At 38.1% G+C, this 18676-nt stretch overlaps 1 protein-coding gene across 7 annotated transcripts in view; it reads left to right on the forward strand.

Moving 5' to 3' along the window:
* Nucleotides 1-18676, forward strand: part of USP32 (ubiquitin specific peptidase 32) — a 154255-nt gene that overhangs the window by 99569 nt on the left and 36010 nt on the right. For 6 of the 7 annotated variants that reach the window (XM_073315739.1, XM_073315740.1, XM_073315743.1 and 3 more), the window contains 9 exons: nucleotides 660-767; nucleotides 1866-1981; nucleotides 2387-2449; nucleotides 6521-6604; nucleotides 10315-10376; nucleotides 10504-10606; nucleotides 13614-13806; nucleotides 15587-15762; nucleotides 16597-16737. In XM_073315739.1, the coding sequence (XP_073171840.1) occupies nucleotides 660-767; nucleotides 1866-1981; nucleotides 2387-2449; nucleotides 6521-6604; nucleotides 10315-10376; nucleotides 10504-10606; nucleotides 13614-13806; nucleotides 15587-15762; nucleotides 16597-16737 (1046 nt within the window). The remainder of the gene's footprint in view (nucleotides 1-659; nucleotides 768-1865; nucleotides 1982-2386; nucleotides 2450-6520; nucleotides 6605-10314; nucleotides 10377-10503; nucleotides 10607-13613; nucleotides 13807-15586; nucleotides 15763-16596; nucleotides 16738-18676) is intronic. The other variant, XM_073315742.1, reaches the window with a different exon arrangement.

An 18676-nucleotide genomic window follows, 5' to 3' on the forward strand; every position in this document is an offset into this window, starting at 1 on the left:
GGTAAAGATTTTATTGAGAGAAGATTTTTCAAATGTGTCTAAGGATTTAGGTTCCCAAGTCCCATTGATAATCCTAAATTATGCAGAGCCAGATTTGTAAAGATACTTAGGTGCATGAAGATGCAGAGAGGTGCATAGTGGGCTTTTCCAAAGCACCTAGGTGCGCCTAATTCAAATGAAAATCCGTGGGAGTTAGGCACCATGGCATTTTTGAAAATCCCACTAGGGGCCTATCTGTATCTTGAAGTGCCTAAACTACTTTAAAAATCTTGCCCTTCAGCATGTTTGAAAAATTTACCCTGACAGCCTTGGCAACTAAAGTTATTCCCCAAATGCACGAAAGGCTTGTGTAAATTATTAAACATTAGGAAGAGAGCATGGTCTAAGAATGAGACTGTTGGCCAGGAATTCCTGAGGTTTTTGTATTCCTGGCTCTGTCTAACCATGGGTAAGTCCCTTAACATGCTTTTTTGGTTTTCCCATCTGTAAAATGGGCATAATAATTCTTAATTATCTGCCTCACAGGTGTTTAGGATTAATTACTGTAACTAATGTTTGTACCTTGATTTGAAGATGTAAAGCATTATGTAAGTGCTAAATATTGTTCGTGAGTTTGTCTGATCACATTCAGTGTGTGGTGATGCTTCTGTGGTTTGTAGGTTTGTTTAATGCCTTTGATGAAAATCGTGACAATCACATAGACTTTAAGGAAATCTCCTGTGGGCTGTCGGCATGTTGCAGGGGACCCTTGGCAGAAAGGCAAAAATGTGAGTGTGCAAAATATTGCCCATTAAGCTTCTAATTTTAAAAAATCTGTTCAGTTTTTGTCAGTCAAATTTATTTAATGTACATATTTTTAAATCTGTACTTGAGAAGGAGATAGAGGGGGGAAAAAACCTAGCAATTGTATCTTGAATTAAGTTTAAATATGAAGGCTTTATTTTATTAAACATGGTTAACATTTATTAATTCAGTGTATTCTTGTGAGTTATTATTCTATGACTTCATTCCAGCTATAAACCTTTTCAGAAATTTTGTTTTAAAGTTGGTATTCAGTAAATTATTTTTGTAGTTTAATTTTGCTAACTATTCATACATACAAACTGTATTAGCACATACATGGTGCTAAAGTCTGCATCCCATTATATAGTGGAAAATGTAAACATTTGGACTTCCTTTTAGATTTTCGTGAATTGTGCTCTTGCTAGTTTATTTTCTGTTGTAATCATAGAATCATAGAACTGGAAGGGACTTCAAGAGGTTATCTAGTCCAGTCCCCTGCACTCAAGGCAGGACTAAGTATTATCTAGACCATTCCTGACAGGTGTTTGTCCAACCTGCTCTTAAAAATCCCCAATGATGGAGATTCCACAGTCTCCCTAGGCAATTTATTCCAGTGCTTAACCACTCTTAACCACACCATTGGCATGAACCAGTTTGCTCTTATTGTCAGTCTCATTCAACTGGCTCCTTATGAGTTTCCTGTATTTTGTGATGTACCTAAGTAGGTGAAAAAATGACAACATCTATGTAGCTTAAAAATTGCCATCAAGCTGGAAAACTACAGATTCTGAATATGTGTGCATTCCATGCCCTGTTATATCAGATATCAAGCAATTGGGAAAACTGAATTTCAGTTCAGCAAAGAGAGCTCCTCTTTCCCACTACCACAACTAAGAAACCCCAGATCATACTGTGAAATTTTCAGAACTGTCAATGAAGTCACATCCTTGTGACTTTGCAGGGTTTTGTCCTGCAATGAAGTTGACCAAGTGCAGTCGCCCTAATTAGAACATAGTTGTCAGTTATCTTTAAGATGCGAAAATAATCCTTTCTCTCCCCTCCCCGCCCCCCTGCACCTTTAGTTTGCTTTAAGGTTTTTGACGTTGACCGGGATGGAGTTTTGTCTCGCACTGAACTTAAAGAAATGGTAGTTGCACTTTTAGAGGTCTGGAAAGACAACCGTACTGATGAGATACTTGTAAGTCATGTTTTAAGTTACCTGCTATTGTTTTCTGTAGTGGCCTTTGAAAAATAGGCATCAATTTTAGGTTTCCAAGTATGAGTGTTATTTGGAGACAGATGTCACTAAAACATCCTCTTGAAATGTCTGAATTGAGGAAAGGGATGTATGCAATTGACCTTGTGTAAGTTACCCCCTGCTGATTCTAACAAAAGTAAAATTACTCTCTCTAATTTCTGCTTATGGTACAAAGATATTTAGATATAAAATGTGGCTGACATGAAGACCCCAAATTTTAAACTACCCAGATACTTAATAAAAATCACTGAAAGTTAAATGTTCACTCTTTTCCTCCTCTTGACATGGATAGCCCTGGAATAATGTGTAGGCACTAAACGTTGTATTTTCTACTCGTTTGTCAAGGAATTGGGCATGAACTTGTCTGAAATCGTAGAAGACATTTTGGATGCACATGATACCACAAAGGTGGGAACTTGCTGAACTTTCTTTTACATTTTTAATAGATAACTTGAAGAGAATCAGTCAATTATCTTATTTTCCAGCTGTATTTTCACATACGTGGGAAGGATTCTGGTTGAATCCTAAAGGGCAGGAGTTGATTAGCTGTGATAAAAATGAAAATACTTGGCAAGTAGGTAATACTCAAATATTTCAATTTATTTAAAAGTAATCCAAGGTAAAGTAAACTTACCATGTTTGGCTTCAGTGCAGAGATCTGTCAGTAGTAGGTTCTCTACCAAACGTCCATTTTTCATTGCAACTTTTCAGGTACATCTATTAGAAAAAGACTGTGCTTACATTCTGATTCATATGTCAGTTTGTAAAATTTAATTTTAACAGAATTATCACCCTCTTAATTAATTATTAATTATTTTTCTATACTGGTAAAACAAAGTTTGCCTAAAGCATTGAAATGATTACTCTTCTTATAAGAGTAATGACTAACAAAATGACTGTTCTCCAAAGAAGGAAAACTGTTAGTAATTGGTTCATGCTTCAAGAAGGAAGGTGGTTGTGCTAAAATCAGATGTGTGTATATACGACATGGCTCATTTTCTGCATCCACCTTTCTGCTTCAGAGCAAATTTTCCAAAGTGCTGCTCCACCAAATTTTAACGGAAGTCAGTGGGAGATCTTGGTGTGAAACTTAACACTTGTGAAAATCAGGTCCAAATTTATATAATCAGCTGAAATTAATCATCCTATGCCATTACTAGAATTTATGTGTGAGTAGTACTGCTTTAATAAATCTAAATTGTGTGTGTGTGTGTGTGAGAGAGAGAGAGAAATGGGCTTATACACCTTGTGATGTTTTGTTGTTAAAAACCAACAGGTCCTAGATAAAAAACAAATGGATAATAATCTTCCTGTTTGTTCACTGTGTCAGCATGTATCTCATACTCTGCAGCAGATAGGAAGATGAATAGTTCTATCCCTCAGGTGATCAGTAGTGCAATATAATGCTGTCTATATATCACCTTGAAATGCATAAGATTTTGCCTTCAGTTGTTGAGATATATTACATTCAGATCAAATTTCTTCTACAATATTTTCATATGTAATGAAGTACATATACTGTAGTACTGTCTCAATCGCATCCAAGGCAGGAATCCGTGGAACATACTCTAGAGGCAGTTGTCGTGACTTTTCTTGATTATATAAAAGCTCTTCAGTCTTTTAATAATCAAAATAATGCCTAGCTCGTATATAATACTTTTAGGCATTTTTCTATTCATACTAGATAAATAACTTATTTGAGAAATGCACTTTTTAATCTTTTTGGTTCAGGATGATCCCACCTCCCCTAATATACTATGACTTTGGTTCCACAATTTAATTCATTGCCTTATTACCTTAAGTGGGGAAGTTCATGGGATGTGTTACTTCTGAAAAGTTATCAAGGATACCTAGAAATGCTTATAACCTTGAACAATTGTATACCATACCGACCTGTGTTCCAATGAAGTTGCTGGCCCATCCTCTGGAAGAAAGATTCTTCCATTATCATAACAGTAGGAAAGGTAGCCTCTGAGATGTTCTTTCCTTCATCCCGTCAGGTTTTTGTAGTTTGCTCCACAGTGAGGGTAGTCTGTAGCGAAGCATGTTGGTGACCCATTCCCAAAGCGTTAAGTAAAAGGGAAAAGACCCTACCTTCTCCACAAAGATTATATGTAAAATAATGGACCCTCCCAATAGATTATGAAAGTAGTGCTGGAAAAAGCAGCTGATGCAATAATTAGGTGAGTTATTGAACTCCTATGCACATTATCTCATTTTGCCTTTGAACTGTGAACAAAGTAGGTGTAACCAGAGATTTAGTAACTACCAGTACTGACTAAGTGTTTATGCAGTTGCATGCCAGTATGAAAATATCAAGTTGAGCCTTTTATCAGGCAATTAAAAAAATTAGGAAGTGTAACAGAGCTGGGCAATGTCAAACTATACTTCATCATTTCTTGTTTATATTTATAATCTGGATTCTTGTTGATCTCTTGACTCGGGTGTATTTTATATTCACCTATGGCCAGCAATGCTTTGTGCTGTTGCCAAATAGTTAAAATATAGTTTGTGTAGCTGACATTTGCAAAGCTGTATTACATCTTGACCTTTGCTTGAAGTATTTTGACATAAAAAGGAAGCTTTACTAATGTTACTGACAGTAAAGACATGGGAGGGGGGGAGAAACAACAAAGCAGAACTGTGTAGCATTACAAAATGGCAGTGTAGTTTTAAATGTAGCACCTAGATTCTGTGATGGGGTAGTCTGCCATCAAGGACAGTAACTCTTACTAGTCAGCCCACCATACAACCTGACATGACCCTTTGAGGGTTTGAAAGGTCCAGTAGGAAGATATCGAGAGACTTAAGGGGGACAGGCATAGGGTGGAAGCAGCCCCAGGAATGAATAGTGCTTGGAGAGGGAATCTTGTTATTGTACCTTTAAGAGCATGGAACCAGGGATCCTGCAGATTGGGCAGGACAAGTCTCCCCTCTCACCCAACCAGTTGGGAAGAAGGTGGGGGAAGGGGAACAGTGTGAAGGCTGCCTGGTCCTTCACTACAGGGCAGACACTGTTGAACCCTCCAGAGTGGAAAGCTAACTGGAAAGGATGTTCAGCTGAAGGGAATTGGTAAAAACCTTGCAGCTAACTTAAGACATACAGCCTAGCTCCAGGAAGAGGTCTGGAGGGGGAACTCTGGCTTGAAGGAGGATAAAACTAATTAACCTAAGGCCTGAGGCATAACCGTAGTTCCAGAGAGAGAGCTAAGAGGGAAAGTCCCGCTTGAAGGAGGGTAGGACTGACTAACCTGAGCCAAAAAGGCCCGAGGCATAACCCTAGCCCCAGGAAGAGGGTTGAGGGGGAACTTCTGCTTGAATCAGGGACAAGACCAATTACCCTAAGGAAGGAAGCCATCTCCAGAGATAGAGCTGAGGGAGGGCTCCTGTTTGGAAGAGGAGGAGACCTAGCTTGTGACTGTATGGAACATAACTCTCAGCCCTAGAGGGAGAGGATGAAGGGAGGGAATCCTGTTTAAAGGAGGGATAAGACAGACTACCCTAAGGTGAGAATCAGCCCAGCTTTAGGAAGATGGCCTTGCGGGGGAGAGCTCCTGCTCGGAGGAGGAGGATTGACTAGTCCCAGGCAAAAGATAGAGGAGTTACTGGTCACAACCCAACTAAGAGAACCCCTGCAACACGAGATAAGACACGATTCCAGAGCCCCAGTCAGCCTGACTGTCAAGAAGGAATTTAATTATTTTCACCTTTAAAATGTTTATGAAATAATCAGACCTTAGGAAGATTCTGCTATTTTGCTGTGTAAAGATCTATATTTTGATTTAAAGATTTATTATTAGGATCAATTTAATATAGAACTCAACATATCACATTAGACATACATGGACTTAAAACGAGCAGTGCTTTTTCTGAACTCCGAAGAGCTACTTTCATGCCATCAGCTTTTTTGGTGCAGATTGTAAATTAAGATAAGAACATTATTGAAAAAATCTGCTTTAGAATCTTACAACAATTAGACCCTAAACCTGCAGTTGACTTCTGTGCAGTTCTGTACAAATGCTGGGGCATTTCTGTGGAGCACTCGTTGCAGAAACATAGCCTCAGTGTGGCTTTGTGTCCTACAAAATGGCTATCCTGACCATTCATGTGGATTCTTCAGTGCAGTTTTGGTCATGGCTTGACAAAGCATGTTGGATGGATATTGGAAACTAAACTTACAGGATTACGTTGCAGGAACCAAGACTAGTACCTTTTCATGGTTCGTTCTTTGTAGGTTCAGTGCTTTGTAGTTCTTTTGGGACATTCATGTGCTTTGACTAAGATAAGCTAAAACTGGTATCTGGATTTAATTTCATTATCATTGTGTCACATGAAGTTTTATACCAGTAATGATGTATGCTAATCCTTTCCCAGACCCTTACTTTTCATGTTCTGTATGATGGGTTTATGTACAGTTTACACAGAAATGAGGTAAAATGGATAATGCTCATTATTTGCCTTCCCCTCTTTTTAACTTAGCTTGGACACCTCACTCTGGAAGACTATCAGATCTGGAGCGTGAAGAGTGCTCTTGCCAATGAATTTTTAAATCTACTTTTTCAGGTACATTTAGTGCAAATTTAAACCATAACAATATGGTAATTAACTCATCAGCTTTTCTTTTTGCAGTCACATAGTACAGCATCAGCATTTGTGTCAACTCACGTACAGCTTTGTCTATTTGAATAAAGTGTGGTTTTTGTATGCATGCATTACCTTGACTGAATGATGCTGTACTTGCTTATTATTCACTTAAGTGTGAGATGCCTGGAGCACAGGCTGTTAAAAATGGAGTACACGGTACATAAAATGGAAAGAAATTTAACGTGTAACAGTAGTTACATTCCCCATTAGAAGTGGTGATGTTCCAAATCTTCCCTAAGAAAGTGATACAGGAAATGAGAGAGGCTGCTCTCCTGCAGCTTACAGTCCTTTTTTTTTGCCATGTTCTGTAGACAGTATCTAAGCAGTCTTTTATTGATGTATAGCTATTAATAGTGCACAGAAAGATATCATCACATCACATCCCTTTCACAATGCAGGTAAACCTGGAATTCAGAAGCTTGGGATCAAATGTGTATTGAATTTTTAAAATCCAATTCAGGCCTAATCTCAAAAATTTAGCACAGCCACATTTCAAGGTTGGCTCATCTTGTGTAAAATGTAAACCCCAAAGATTGTTTTCCTCTTTGTCGTTTATTCCTTTCCTGTTTTCCACTGAACTTTTTGTCCTTAGAGGTGGATAAAGAAGTTACCTTCCCTGATGGAACTCTGAGGAATTGCCCTAATTTACCTCCCTATAAGGCCCCACATAGCCACCATTCTTCTATCTGAAAAAAACTTGTATGGGGCTCCATTCTGAGTTTATCAGTGTAGTTCCTTAATCAGCTGCATGGTCAGAGGCATGTTCCTTCCCAAAGGGGCTGAGTGTGTGGATGCAGTTATCGTGGGTGCAGCAAAGAAAAAGATAAGATTTCAGATTCCTCCCAAGCCCTAGGCTACTGAGCCAGCCCTTTCTTCAAGATCTCTTATGTATGTATTCATTCCAAAGCAACTTTAAATTTTATTGTGATGATACTTCTGCCAAAATTTGGGTGGGGGTGGAAGTGTTGCAATCTCCATTTTTGGAAGCCATCAAATGTATTCATTGGTAAACAGAATTAAATCTAGGACGATTGTTTTCTAAATAAATGTTGTAGCGTTAGCTACAGTACATTTTCTCTCTTTCTTGCATGTTGTAATCTCCTCAGGATCAGATGTCTTTATTTTTATGGCCTGAATAGCACTAACACACTGTCAATGCTTAACTAATAACTAATACATATATGTGTATATCAGAGCTCAAATGAATAACTATTGGCAATCTAAGCATTCTCCAGTGGTGGGCTAGTTGTTGTGTTTGTTCTTCAGTAAGTGTTAAGAACTCTCATTCTGATAATGATATTTTTAGTTGAGTTTTCATGCCTCCTCGTGTTCTCTTCGTGAATCCACTATAAGTAGGACCCCCAAGCTCTTACTGTCTAAGCAGCAATCTCCAGACCAGCATGCTCACTGCACAAGACATTAGAAGGGGACGAGGACACTAATTCTGCCACTGATGTATTTGTGCAGTCACTTAACTTCTTTGTGCCTCAGGTCCCCATCTGTAAAATGGTGATAATGCTTACCAGCCTTAGTGAAGACCTTGGGCTGTACAAATGGAAAGTGCTATGAAAGTGTGAAGTATTTGTTATTTATTTAGTCTTCATTACTTTAAATCAAGCCTTTCAACAAATTGGTTTGATAACAGCAGGAGTGGCTTATTTGAAGAAGTTGATGCTAGTACACTATAGCATTAGTTTAAAAAAAAACAAAAAAACCTAACATCAGAGCCAGCTGTGTTCTAGTTGTTGGGAAATCTGTCACTTCCCAGCAGCTAATGGCCTTTCTTTTGTTCAGATTATTAGAATACCAGCTCTCACACTGTAATATCAATTTAAATCAGTTGCTCCACCAATCGTTAGACATCTCCAGCTGAGTTTCAAATGGATAGCTTCAAAAGAGACATGAAAAGAGGCTATAAAACATGTAATGAGGAGCAACCAATCTGGAAACTGGCTCAAAGACTAAACAGTCTATTGGGGAGGACCCACTCCTCCCCCCACTCTGGGGAAAGGAGGACTCGGGTGGTCTCTTTCCCCATGTGTTATTGGGGAGCAACTGCAGAGAGGTTCCAACCTATAGGAGCAGGTCCAGAAGTAGCCAAATCAGGGACTGGGAGGAAAAGGGGTAAAATGGGGTCCAGCTATAGCTATCCCTCCCCTAGCACACACATGGATGCAGACGGAACCTTCCGCTCTGGGGAAACTAACTGCCAGGTCCTTCCCCGGGCCAGGTGGCCTGGTGGGAGGCTGAACTGCAGAGAGGAACCTTTTCCCCCACCCTGTTCCTGCACTCGACTTCCCTTCAGTGTTCTCTCTTGTTTCACTTTTCTTTCCACTTCAGGCCACCTCAAAAATAATAATAGTGGAACTAACCTGAAGTTTCAAATTGTTCATTCTGCTGTGGGTTCTACCACTTTCCCCCATCCTGTCTCTTGTCTGTTTTAGACTGCAAGGTCTTGGGGGCAGGGATTGTCTTTTACTGTGTGTAGCCAGTGCCACGCACTGGGGCTCCATTCTTGGTTCATTCTTAGATATTACTGTAATACATACAATTACATTAATTTCATGTGAAATACATTATTAATAGACAAATTAATTTTGATAATACTATATTGGTATTGAAACTGATTTACTTTCTCTCTGATTCTTTTCTCTTTCCTCCCTCGTAACATGATGGCCAGGATTCTTCTGTTGAGCAACCCAGTTAGCAGGTGTTAAAACTCTGTTGTAAGATGCTGTGTTTGTAACCAATGCAGCTAGCTTACGCTAGGGAAGATAATCAGGGAGATGGGATTGATTCATAGATGAAAGGGAGCTCTAGGAATATCGATGTTTCTACAGGGAATCCTTAAATGTGGACAAGCTTAGATAGATCTTTGTTATTGACGTGCACATGTAGTGGGATAAACTGCAGACAGCGTGAACTTTCTTTGGAGCAGGGTGGCCACCCCTTTGTTGTTTTATAGGAGAGTCTAAAGCCCTAACCAGTCCCTGGGCTGGGAATTGGAGGCATGGATTCTAATTCTGGCTCTCACTGAATGGCCTTTGGCAAGTCCTCAGTTTCCTCACGTGCAAAATAGAGGTAATGATATTTGCCCTCCTTTTAAAGCACTTTCAGATCAGCAGAGGAGAAGACCTATAAAAGTACTAAGCTAAATACTGTATTACCCAGCTGTCTTCTTTTCCTTTGTCGGGAGTTGGGTCGGATTCGTTTATTAAAATTGGTTACAGTTTAGGGGTAAATGTTATTGTAGTTGATGACTGGAACCTCCGTGTTTTTTCTTGTGTAGAGTAAGTTCAAGAGAGAGACCTTTTTTTAAAAAAAAATTTATTTTTTTTTTGTTAACCCTTCCTTTTTCTTTCTCCTTTGGGCATCTAAGTTGGGGCTTACCTTCGGCTAAATAGTACAAACAGGATGATGTGAGTTTTAGTAACTTGCTTGGCTAAAACCACAAAAAGAATACACTTGGCTCTGAATGTTGTGTTCATTTGAAATCATCTATCACCATCCAAATGCTGTTTCTGAAAGAGGTCTCTGTGTGGAAGATGCCCTTATTACTACTTACCTACTGTTGCATTGACAGTCTTACATCTTCATGGTTTGATTTGCCTCCCTTTCTCTCTCTGTAGGTTTGCCATATAGTTTTGGGTTTAAGACCTGCTACCCCAGAAGAAGAAGGACAAATTATTAGGTATGCATTTTATTGAAAAAATTGTTTTAATAGGTTTCCATCATTTTAGTAGTTGGCTTTTTTTCTTCAACTGTCATGTTTCAAGTAATGTCTTTGATTGTATTGTTTTCTTAATTCTTGTCTGTAGGGGTTGGTTAGAACGGGAAAGCAGATATGGTCTCCAGCCAGGGCACAACTGGTTTCTCATCGCAATGCAATGGTGGCAGCAATGGAAAGAATATGTCAAATATGTAAGTTTGGCAGTAGTTCACGTTAACACAGTGAGATTTCAACATTTTGATGTTCCATTTGTGCATGTGTTGATAAAACAGGAAAGGAAGAGCAAAATGATTGCTTAATCAATTAACCAATGAGTAAATAAAAAAGAATGCTAGAAATTAAATATCCCTCATCCATTTCAGGATACAAATTGATTTAGAGAATCGCTGTTGCATACTAAACTTTTCACTAAGATCCCATTGGGCTGTCGTACTTATTCTGCATTTTCTTTCCCATCGTTGCAGCTTTTTAAGATAGTTTTTCCAATAAGAGTCCTCTTGCCAATATACAGCCTCCTTGTTCTGTCTGATTTATTTGGTAATATCACAACCCAGTTAGCTTTTAACATAACCAATTATAATAATGGATGTGATTTTTTGTGTGTGTGTCACAAATAATGCATTGTGCCTTTTCTGAATGAACTCAGGGGGAGTTTGATTATGATTTGATTTATATACAAATATGCTGATAAGTAGCAATGATGGAAAAGGAGAAGTAGCCAAAGTACATGGTGGGTTTTTTTTTAAAAGGTATGTTACCAAAACCTCTTGAAAGTGAATTGAAGTGAGGCTATGTTCCTTGAAGTCTTTACCATAAAAGCGTGCAAATGAGAACATCTTTGCCAGCTTGATACACATGTGGGGGGAAAAAAATCTATTTAAGACTTGTTTGAGACCAGAATAAAAATAATTCGCAGTTCACTCAACCACAAATGGAGAAAACTAAGTGAAATAAGTTGCTTCTCAGAAGAGGAAGTAATATTAATAGTTAGAAGAGGGTGTCTTATAAATAAAAATGTGACTTGCTTTATAAATGTAAAGATTAGAAAGTGTGCACTGTTAATTAGTGATTTAATACAGTTGTTGCTCATACATGACAAGCTGGACAAATGTGGACTTAATGGATGTTTTGGCTTGCTTGACACGCTGAGTAATTTGATCCTTGCTATAGTGTGATTTATTCAAAAGCATGTAGGGTTTCATACTTAATACCTTGCTTAACTCCAGCACTTGTGAGATTCTCTGTACAACATAGTGGCTTACAGGCATGTGTACTCTGCTGCCATGTAAAGAAAATATTAAAGAACTACACAGGGCTCTACAGATACATACAAGAGGATTCTGTCAAGGGCACTGTTATTCAGTTGAACATACTACTTTTTATGCTAATTTGCCTTTATTCGATGATGATGATGCTATAAAACAAGCCAAGAATTTGCAAGTAAATCTTGTTCAGATGCAACTTTAAATGGGTCTCCCCTTTTTTCACTCTTGCAGTAATGCAGTAGTGTCCATTGCATACATTTTCTTTTTGTTGAGGATGTAAGGACATTCCATGGCTCTCTTAAGCTCTGATTATTTCCCATTTTTAATTCTGCTTTCCAACCTCTGGAGATTTCCTCTGGTGGCTATTATTGTTCTAAACTCAATGGGACTCTTTTCAAACCTTGTCAATACCTTTTTCTTAAGTGGGTAAATGTGTTGCTTTTGGATGACAGGAGGTCTCTCCTGCACCTTGCCCCAGGGGTGAGCCAGATTGCCTTTTCAGTGCTGTTTCTCCAAAGAGGAAGACCAGGAATCCAACCTTTTAGTGAAGCAGCGTTTTGTAATGTCCATGGTTTAAGTTTTAGCCTAACTCTAATGCAGACAAGTAAGGAACGAAGTTAAATTTTCCTGACAATTTTCTTTAGTTGCCTAGGTTAGTAGGAGAGCATTTTGCAGCTGGGGCTGAGGCGTAGTGAACTTCATATTTTGAAACTGTTACCGAGAATTAAAATTAAGTCCATATTTTTTTTTTCTTGTAACGATTGCTTTTTACCACAGAGTAGGGAAGTTGTACTAAAGGAAAATTTAACATACATTAAAACAACTCTATTTGCAACCTTTCCAGAAATCTAATTGAAACATAAAGTGATTTGTATTGAACAAGTATCAGTCAAAATCTACAGTTAAATTAGTGTAGGCTCAGAGTGCATCCATTATAGAGCCATAAAACTATGGGCTTGTCCTAGTTTTCCATGGCTGCTAATTGAAACACTATACCATAGTAACCTACTTGTTTTTCCTATCCAAATTTCTCCATTATGGTCTCAAAATAGTTCTAATTTGTTCCTTCACTAGTTGCTTTTTCCCAGCCTCTTGTGATATTAAAGTATAATTGAAATTATTAAAATCTGAACTGAACCTTCAAAATGGAAAACATCTGAAGACAGCAGTGGTTAGGAAGCTCACCTGAGATGGGGACGAGCTTGGATTCAAACAGAGTAGGAACTTGAACCTGGGTTTCCCACATCCCAGATGCGTGTCCTAATCCCTGAGCTATGGCCGGTCTCTCCTTTTTATAGAAAACTTAGAAAGGTTTATGTTGTGTCCCAGTGTGGATAAGGAAAATGTATTCACCTCGAAAACATTGACAGGAAAAGAAAATAGTTTCCTGCCCAGCTGTAGGTGTGAGGAAAGTGTGCATAACTTATGCCATGCCTGCTTAGCCCGATGGACTTAGCTGTTGACTTTCAGAAGCCCTACATTTATTCACAGACTTAATTGAAGTTAACTTTTCATTGCTGTTCAGAGCTTTTAACAATCCAAGTCCCCCAACCCACCCAATAGAGATGACTTCTACAACCAATTATCAATTAGATGATCTTAAAATGTTTATAGCAGATAACTGTAGCTGCTTATAAACATACCATTTCCAGGTTCTTAGACAGAACAAAGCAGTCTTATCTGTTTTATAGTTGTCTGTAACATGCATCAGTATAGTATATAAATACTTATTTCGGTGATTTGGATGGTGAATAACTCTGTTATCCTCATGGTGTAGATGGGAAAATATCTTTTTATAGAACATTTTGAGATCCTTAAAAGTAATGTTGGTACAATGTATGCTGGTGTATTAACTCTGTATATGAGTGATTTTAAATTTCCAGTTTTATGTTGGCCAATAGTTCACCTTTTTCTCTTTCTCTAACAATTATAGGATGCTAACCCTGTTGTGATAGAACCTTCATCTGTCTTGAGTGGAGGTAAGAATTCACTCGTAGCTGCTGCAATCCATACATCAGAACAGAGAGAAGACAAAACAGGAGGTGTAAATTACTTTTCTGTCACAGAAGAAAAGTTTTCAGATAATATTTCTACTGCATCAGAAGCCTCAGAGACTACTACCAGCAGTAAGCATAAAATCTTGTTCCCATAGAGGTTTAATCCAGGATGGGTCTCGAGGGATCTAAATATTACATGGGTTCCTCCAGACTAAAAGGGAGCGAGACTGGAGTTAAAAAAATGAGCTGTGTATGCACTGTTGGTGTCATAGTGCATTTGAGTCTGGTTGGTAGGTAAGAGGACAGGATTACTTAAATAACACATTTCTCCCTATATGCTATTAATTATTCTCAACATTGTTTTCATCATCATCCCATCATTGTAACTTTCCAAAATAATGTTTTCCGTTTCCCATAAAGTTCTGTCTGTCATCATGCAATGATCTGCCCTCAGATCACTTTCCCTGTGAAGGCGAAAGGTGCAGAAAAAGACTGAGGCATTAAAAATATAGGACAATATATGTCTTAATTTTAGGTTCTGTAGGAACTGAAATAATTTAAGTAACAGAAGTCCCTGTAGCAATATCATAACAATACGTCTCCCAGCTAAAGTACAAATCTCCAGAGTTAGGATAAGCCTTTGTCTATCTTGAACGAAATCTTTTCAGACTAGTGCAACCCTGTGCCATCTCCCAAGCCAAACTGACTCTTTAAAAGCCCAGGCAAGCTGTATAGCCTCAACTCCTCCCCCCCACTCCTTAACTCCAGCCAATCGAACAATCACTCAAAGTGATGCTCCACTCTTGCTTTTTTAGGGGCCATCTCAGAGTTACCTATTGTCCTCTCCTTTCTCCCCACTTCAGTGCTACCAATCCAGCTGCAGAAAATTTCTGCCATCTTGTTGGTAGCAAAATCTTGACAGAATTTGAGACAGATTTTCTTTCTTGAAAGCTAACTGACTTTTATTTGCAAAAAGAACAGGAGGACTTGTGGCACCTTAGAGACGAACCAATTTATTCGAGCATAAGCTTTCATGGGCTACAGCCCACTTCATCAGATGCATAGAATGGAACATGCAGTAAGAAGATATATATACATACAGAGAACTTGAAAAGGTGGAAGTTGCCATACCAGGTCTAAGAGGCTAATTAATTAAGATGAGCTGTTATCAGCAGGAGGAAAAAAACTTTTGTAGTGATAATCAAGATGGCCCATTTCAGACAGTTGACAAGAAGGTGTGAGGATACTTAACATGGGGAAATAGATTCAATTTTATTTGGCATTCAAGAGTAGGATGGTTACATATACTGTGTTCCCTGGACCAGAACAAGCCATCTTTTTTCCTCATGCTGGAGCCACCCACAGCTCTGTGTTTCACAGTTAATAAAGCCAACTGCTTGCTTCTGATTATGAGCCCAGAAGCCAGGCCTCATTATTTCTGTATTGCATTATTCAGCCAATAGGTGGTTCTGTATGTAGATAGGCACTTGCCTTGTCTGGTGCCAAGAATGTAACAGCATTACTGTGCATGTCTCTGTTCCTGTTACTCTTTATGAACAGGGATAAATTGTGAAACCTAGATATCAGTTACCATATACACAGCTAGGTAACAGCATACCTGAGCTGCCGGCTACTGTGCCCAGAAACTGGTATTTGTATACCCAAATATTAATTTGGGAATACAGTTATCTTACACTCCAGTCCCCATTTTCAGATGCAGATGCATGTTTTGTGCTCTGTTATCTGGACCCATTTATATATCTTTGTTGCAACTCAAGTACTATTTGAGGGGAAACTTTCGCCACAGTCTTAACACAGAAGTTTATCCTTATTTTCTAATTGATGTGCTCATGTTTATGGAATGTAACTTAAACTAAAATTTGAGACACATGACTCATTTCTTCTACAGGTTTTCTTTACTCCAGTACTCCAGCAGCCGATATGTGTTTTGCTAGGCAGCATAACACTTCGGACAATAATAATCAGTGTTTACTTGGATCCAGTGGAAATATATTGCTACAACTTAATCCACAAAGACCAGGAGCTATTGATAACCAACCACTTGTAACACAAGAACCAGTGAAGGTAAATGTGACTGACCTATGGAAATTCAGGAAAATGTTTGATAAATCTTTATCCCAATTGTCTAACTGAAAAAACTTAATTTATTATTTAGATAATCAAGCAACAGGACAAAACTAGCTCTCAATTGTCACTTAATTTCTAGTTTAATATTACTTGGCACAATTTTGTTGGCCACAAAACAAAAAATTGAGTATGATCTACCATTTGCAGTGTAGTAATCAGTGTTCAGACTTTTACTACAGAAATTATTTTGCTATTTATTTAAAAGGCCACTGTGAAGTAGTTTCCAGGAGGAAAAAGTTACAGCTGTGTTTAAGTGGCTTTCCAAAATATAGTAAAACAGGTGGAAATGTTTTCATGAAAATAACATTTTAACAATTATATTGAAAACACTTTTGTATTTAAACATATCCTTGCAGCATTATCAACCCAAACATAATGCTGTTGTACTTGTGCACGTGAAACAAAGTACAAATGGAGTATAAATTGAAAATTAAACTGACTAGTCTAGTTTCACTGTTCAGGTTGGGTGAAATGCAAACAGTTAACAGTATAAATGTTGAAACATAAATAATAATAACCTGATGGTGGTAGTAAAGAAATGGGGGAAAATAGGAATTTTATCTTGTCCCTTTTAGAGAAGTATTTAATAGTAAAAATTAAACATAATTGTTAAATTAAATACTTTCTTCCAGTATGAAAGACAGGTAGTAATTGCCACTTGCTAGCATATTTAAAAATTAAAACATGTTCTAGAATTCATGAGCTGAAATCTTTGCAACTGTGGGCTATTTTCTCCATTTAAGTCCTGTCACCACCCTTTTTTGTTTGAAGGCTGCATCATTAACCCTGGAAGGCGGACGATTAAAACGATCTCCACATCTGGTTGAAGGGAGGGATTATAAAATGGTACCAGAACCAGTATGGAGAGCCCTTTACCATTGGTTTGGGGCAAACCTGGCATTACCTAGACCAGTAAGTAATGAATATAGCCACTGTTTATTTGGGACAGACTCTGGAGTCATGTATGCTAATAATCCTTTGTGCCTAAACATCCACTTATCGATCTTCTCCTCTGGGGCAAGTCTCACAATGTCAATTGGTTAACGAAAGGTTTCAGAGTTAATCTGAAGTGTTATTCCCTCTAGATTTTCTCTGCATTTCAACCTTGCTTCTGTCAGCCAATCTGTGGCTATAATTATCTTTCCATAAGTTATTTCAAGGGGCTGTGAAATGGGAGATGGGTGTAAGCTGTTCTCACTCCAAAGGTCCACCTACCTTCTCTACATGATCCATGTTGTCTACAGTTAGGTCTCCTGGGGATGTTTTATATTGCTGCAGCATCCAAAAAAATCCTAATTGGAGTTAGGAGGCCCCACTGTGCTAGGCACTGTAAAATGCATGGGAACACATGGCCCCTGTCTTGAAGAATTTGTAATCCTTGTTAGCCAGCCAATGCAAAAAAACACCTATTTTTTAGATAGCACCTGCCCCAAAGAGCTACTGTTTTGTGTGTTACAGAGTCTGACTCTGAATTCTCACGGGAGCCATTTGGTGCTGGGGCAATATAAATAATGCTTTGTATTTTGAACAGATCCTGTACCCGGTGTTCACTCCCAGGTCTTTTATATTTCTTTTGTGCCATGTTAACTGCTAACATTGTAGAAGTTGCTTTGTTCCATTAATGATTATTCTTACAGAACAATGATTGCCTATTTCTTTTAAATTAACAACCACTGAAAATTTTACTTGTCCTAATTCTTCCTCTTCCTAATGTTCAAGCCCAATCGTTCTTCCATCAAGCCTGATAGCATAGCCGTTTCTCAGCAAAGACTTGATAGCGGAGGGCTGTAGTGAGCTTTCACATTACTTAGTCAGTTACCTTTACAAACATACTATAGTATGATTATTAAGAAGCATTATAAATAATTAAACCGAAGATACTCTTTCTCCAGATGAAAGCAACAAAGTTTCTTATATGAATTGGTGTCATGATGAATCAGTGCTCATGGAATTCTTACTGCATATGTTCACTTACTAACTTGCCGTAAAAAGTTAGTTAGTAATGGGTCTCTTACTCTGCAAGGTGCTCCTGTTTTTTTTTAATGTTTTCCAAATGTAATCTTAAACTGACGGGAGGGTAAAGATGTATTTGTAAATATCAGTGGCATTTACGATATTCAAACATGGCAGTTTCTAAACAATTTAAATTCTGCCTTGTATCTTAAGGTCACTTTTACTTTCAAATGTAGATAGGGACATAGGGACAGGAAGGGACCTCCTGGGACCTCAAGTCCAGCCCCATGCTATCAAAAACTGCCTACTGTAGGTAGAATTGAGTATAAATGGGTTATGTTGACGTCTCTTGTTATCCTACTGAGTGATTTCTCAGCCATAGTTACACAGCCAGAGTATTTCTGAAACAAAAGTGAATAATGAGGATATTTTACTGTTAAAATATACAATTGTCTCACAAGTCTCCTTTAGCTACTGCACAGTAAATATATATAGCGTTACAAAATGACTTTTAACAGGTCATACTGTTAGAGCTGTATTATGCAGTTTAACTATGGCATACATAAATTATTAATCAGAATGTATCAAAAACTAACTAAACAAGATCAAGAAAAATTAAGCGAGATTTATTAATTCGAAGGAATTTGAAACTTTCTTAAAATTCTGTTGACATTACAGGTTCCTTACAGTGATCTTTAAGTCAGTTCTAGTCAGACACATGGGCTATACTTCGGTAGATCAATTTAAGGGGAAGGGTTTCAAAGCCAAGTGCTCAACTGTCAGTGAAACTAAAGCTAAAAGCATTGGAAAGGGCATTGTGTTGCTGTAGTTCCTCTTTTGTAGAAGGCATAAAATTGACACCACGCCCATGGAGTTAGAAGTTGTACAAGAGCAGAGA

The sequence above is a fragment of the Lepidochelys kempii genome, chromosome 17 (genome assembly GCF_965140265.1).
Source record: "Lepidochelys kempii isolate rLepKem1 chromosome 17, rLepKem1.hap2, whole genome shotgun sequence".
NCBI classification, from domain to species: domain Eukaryota; kingdom Metazoa; phylum Chordata; order Testudines; family Cheloniidae; genus Lepidochelys; species Lepidochelys kempii.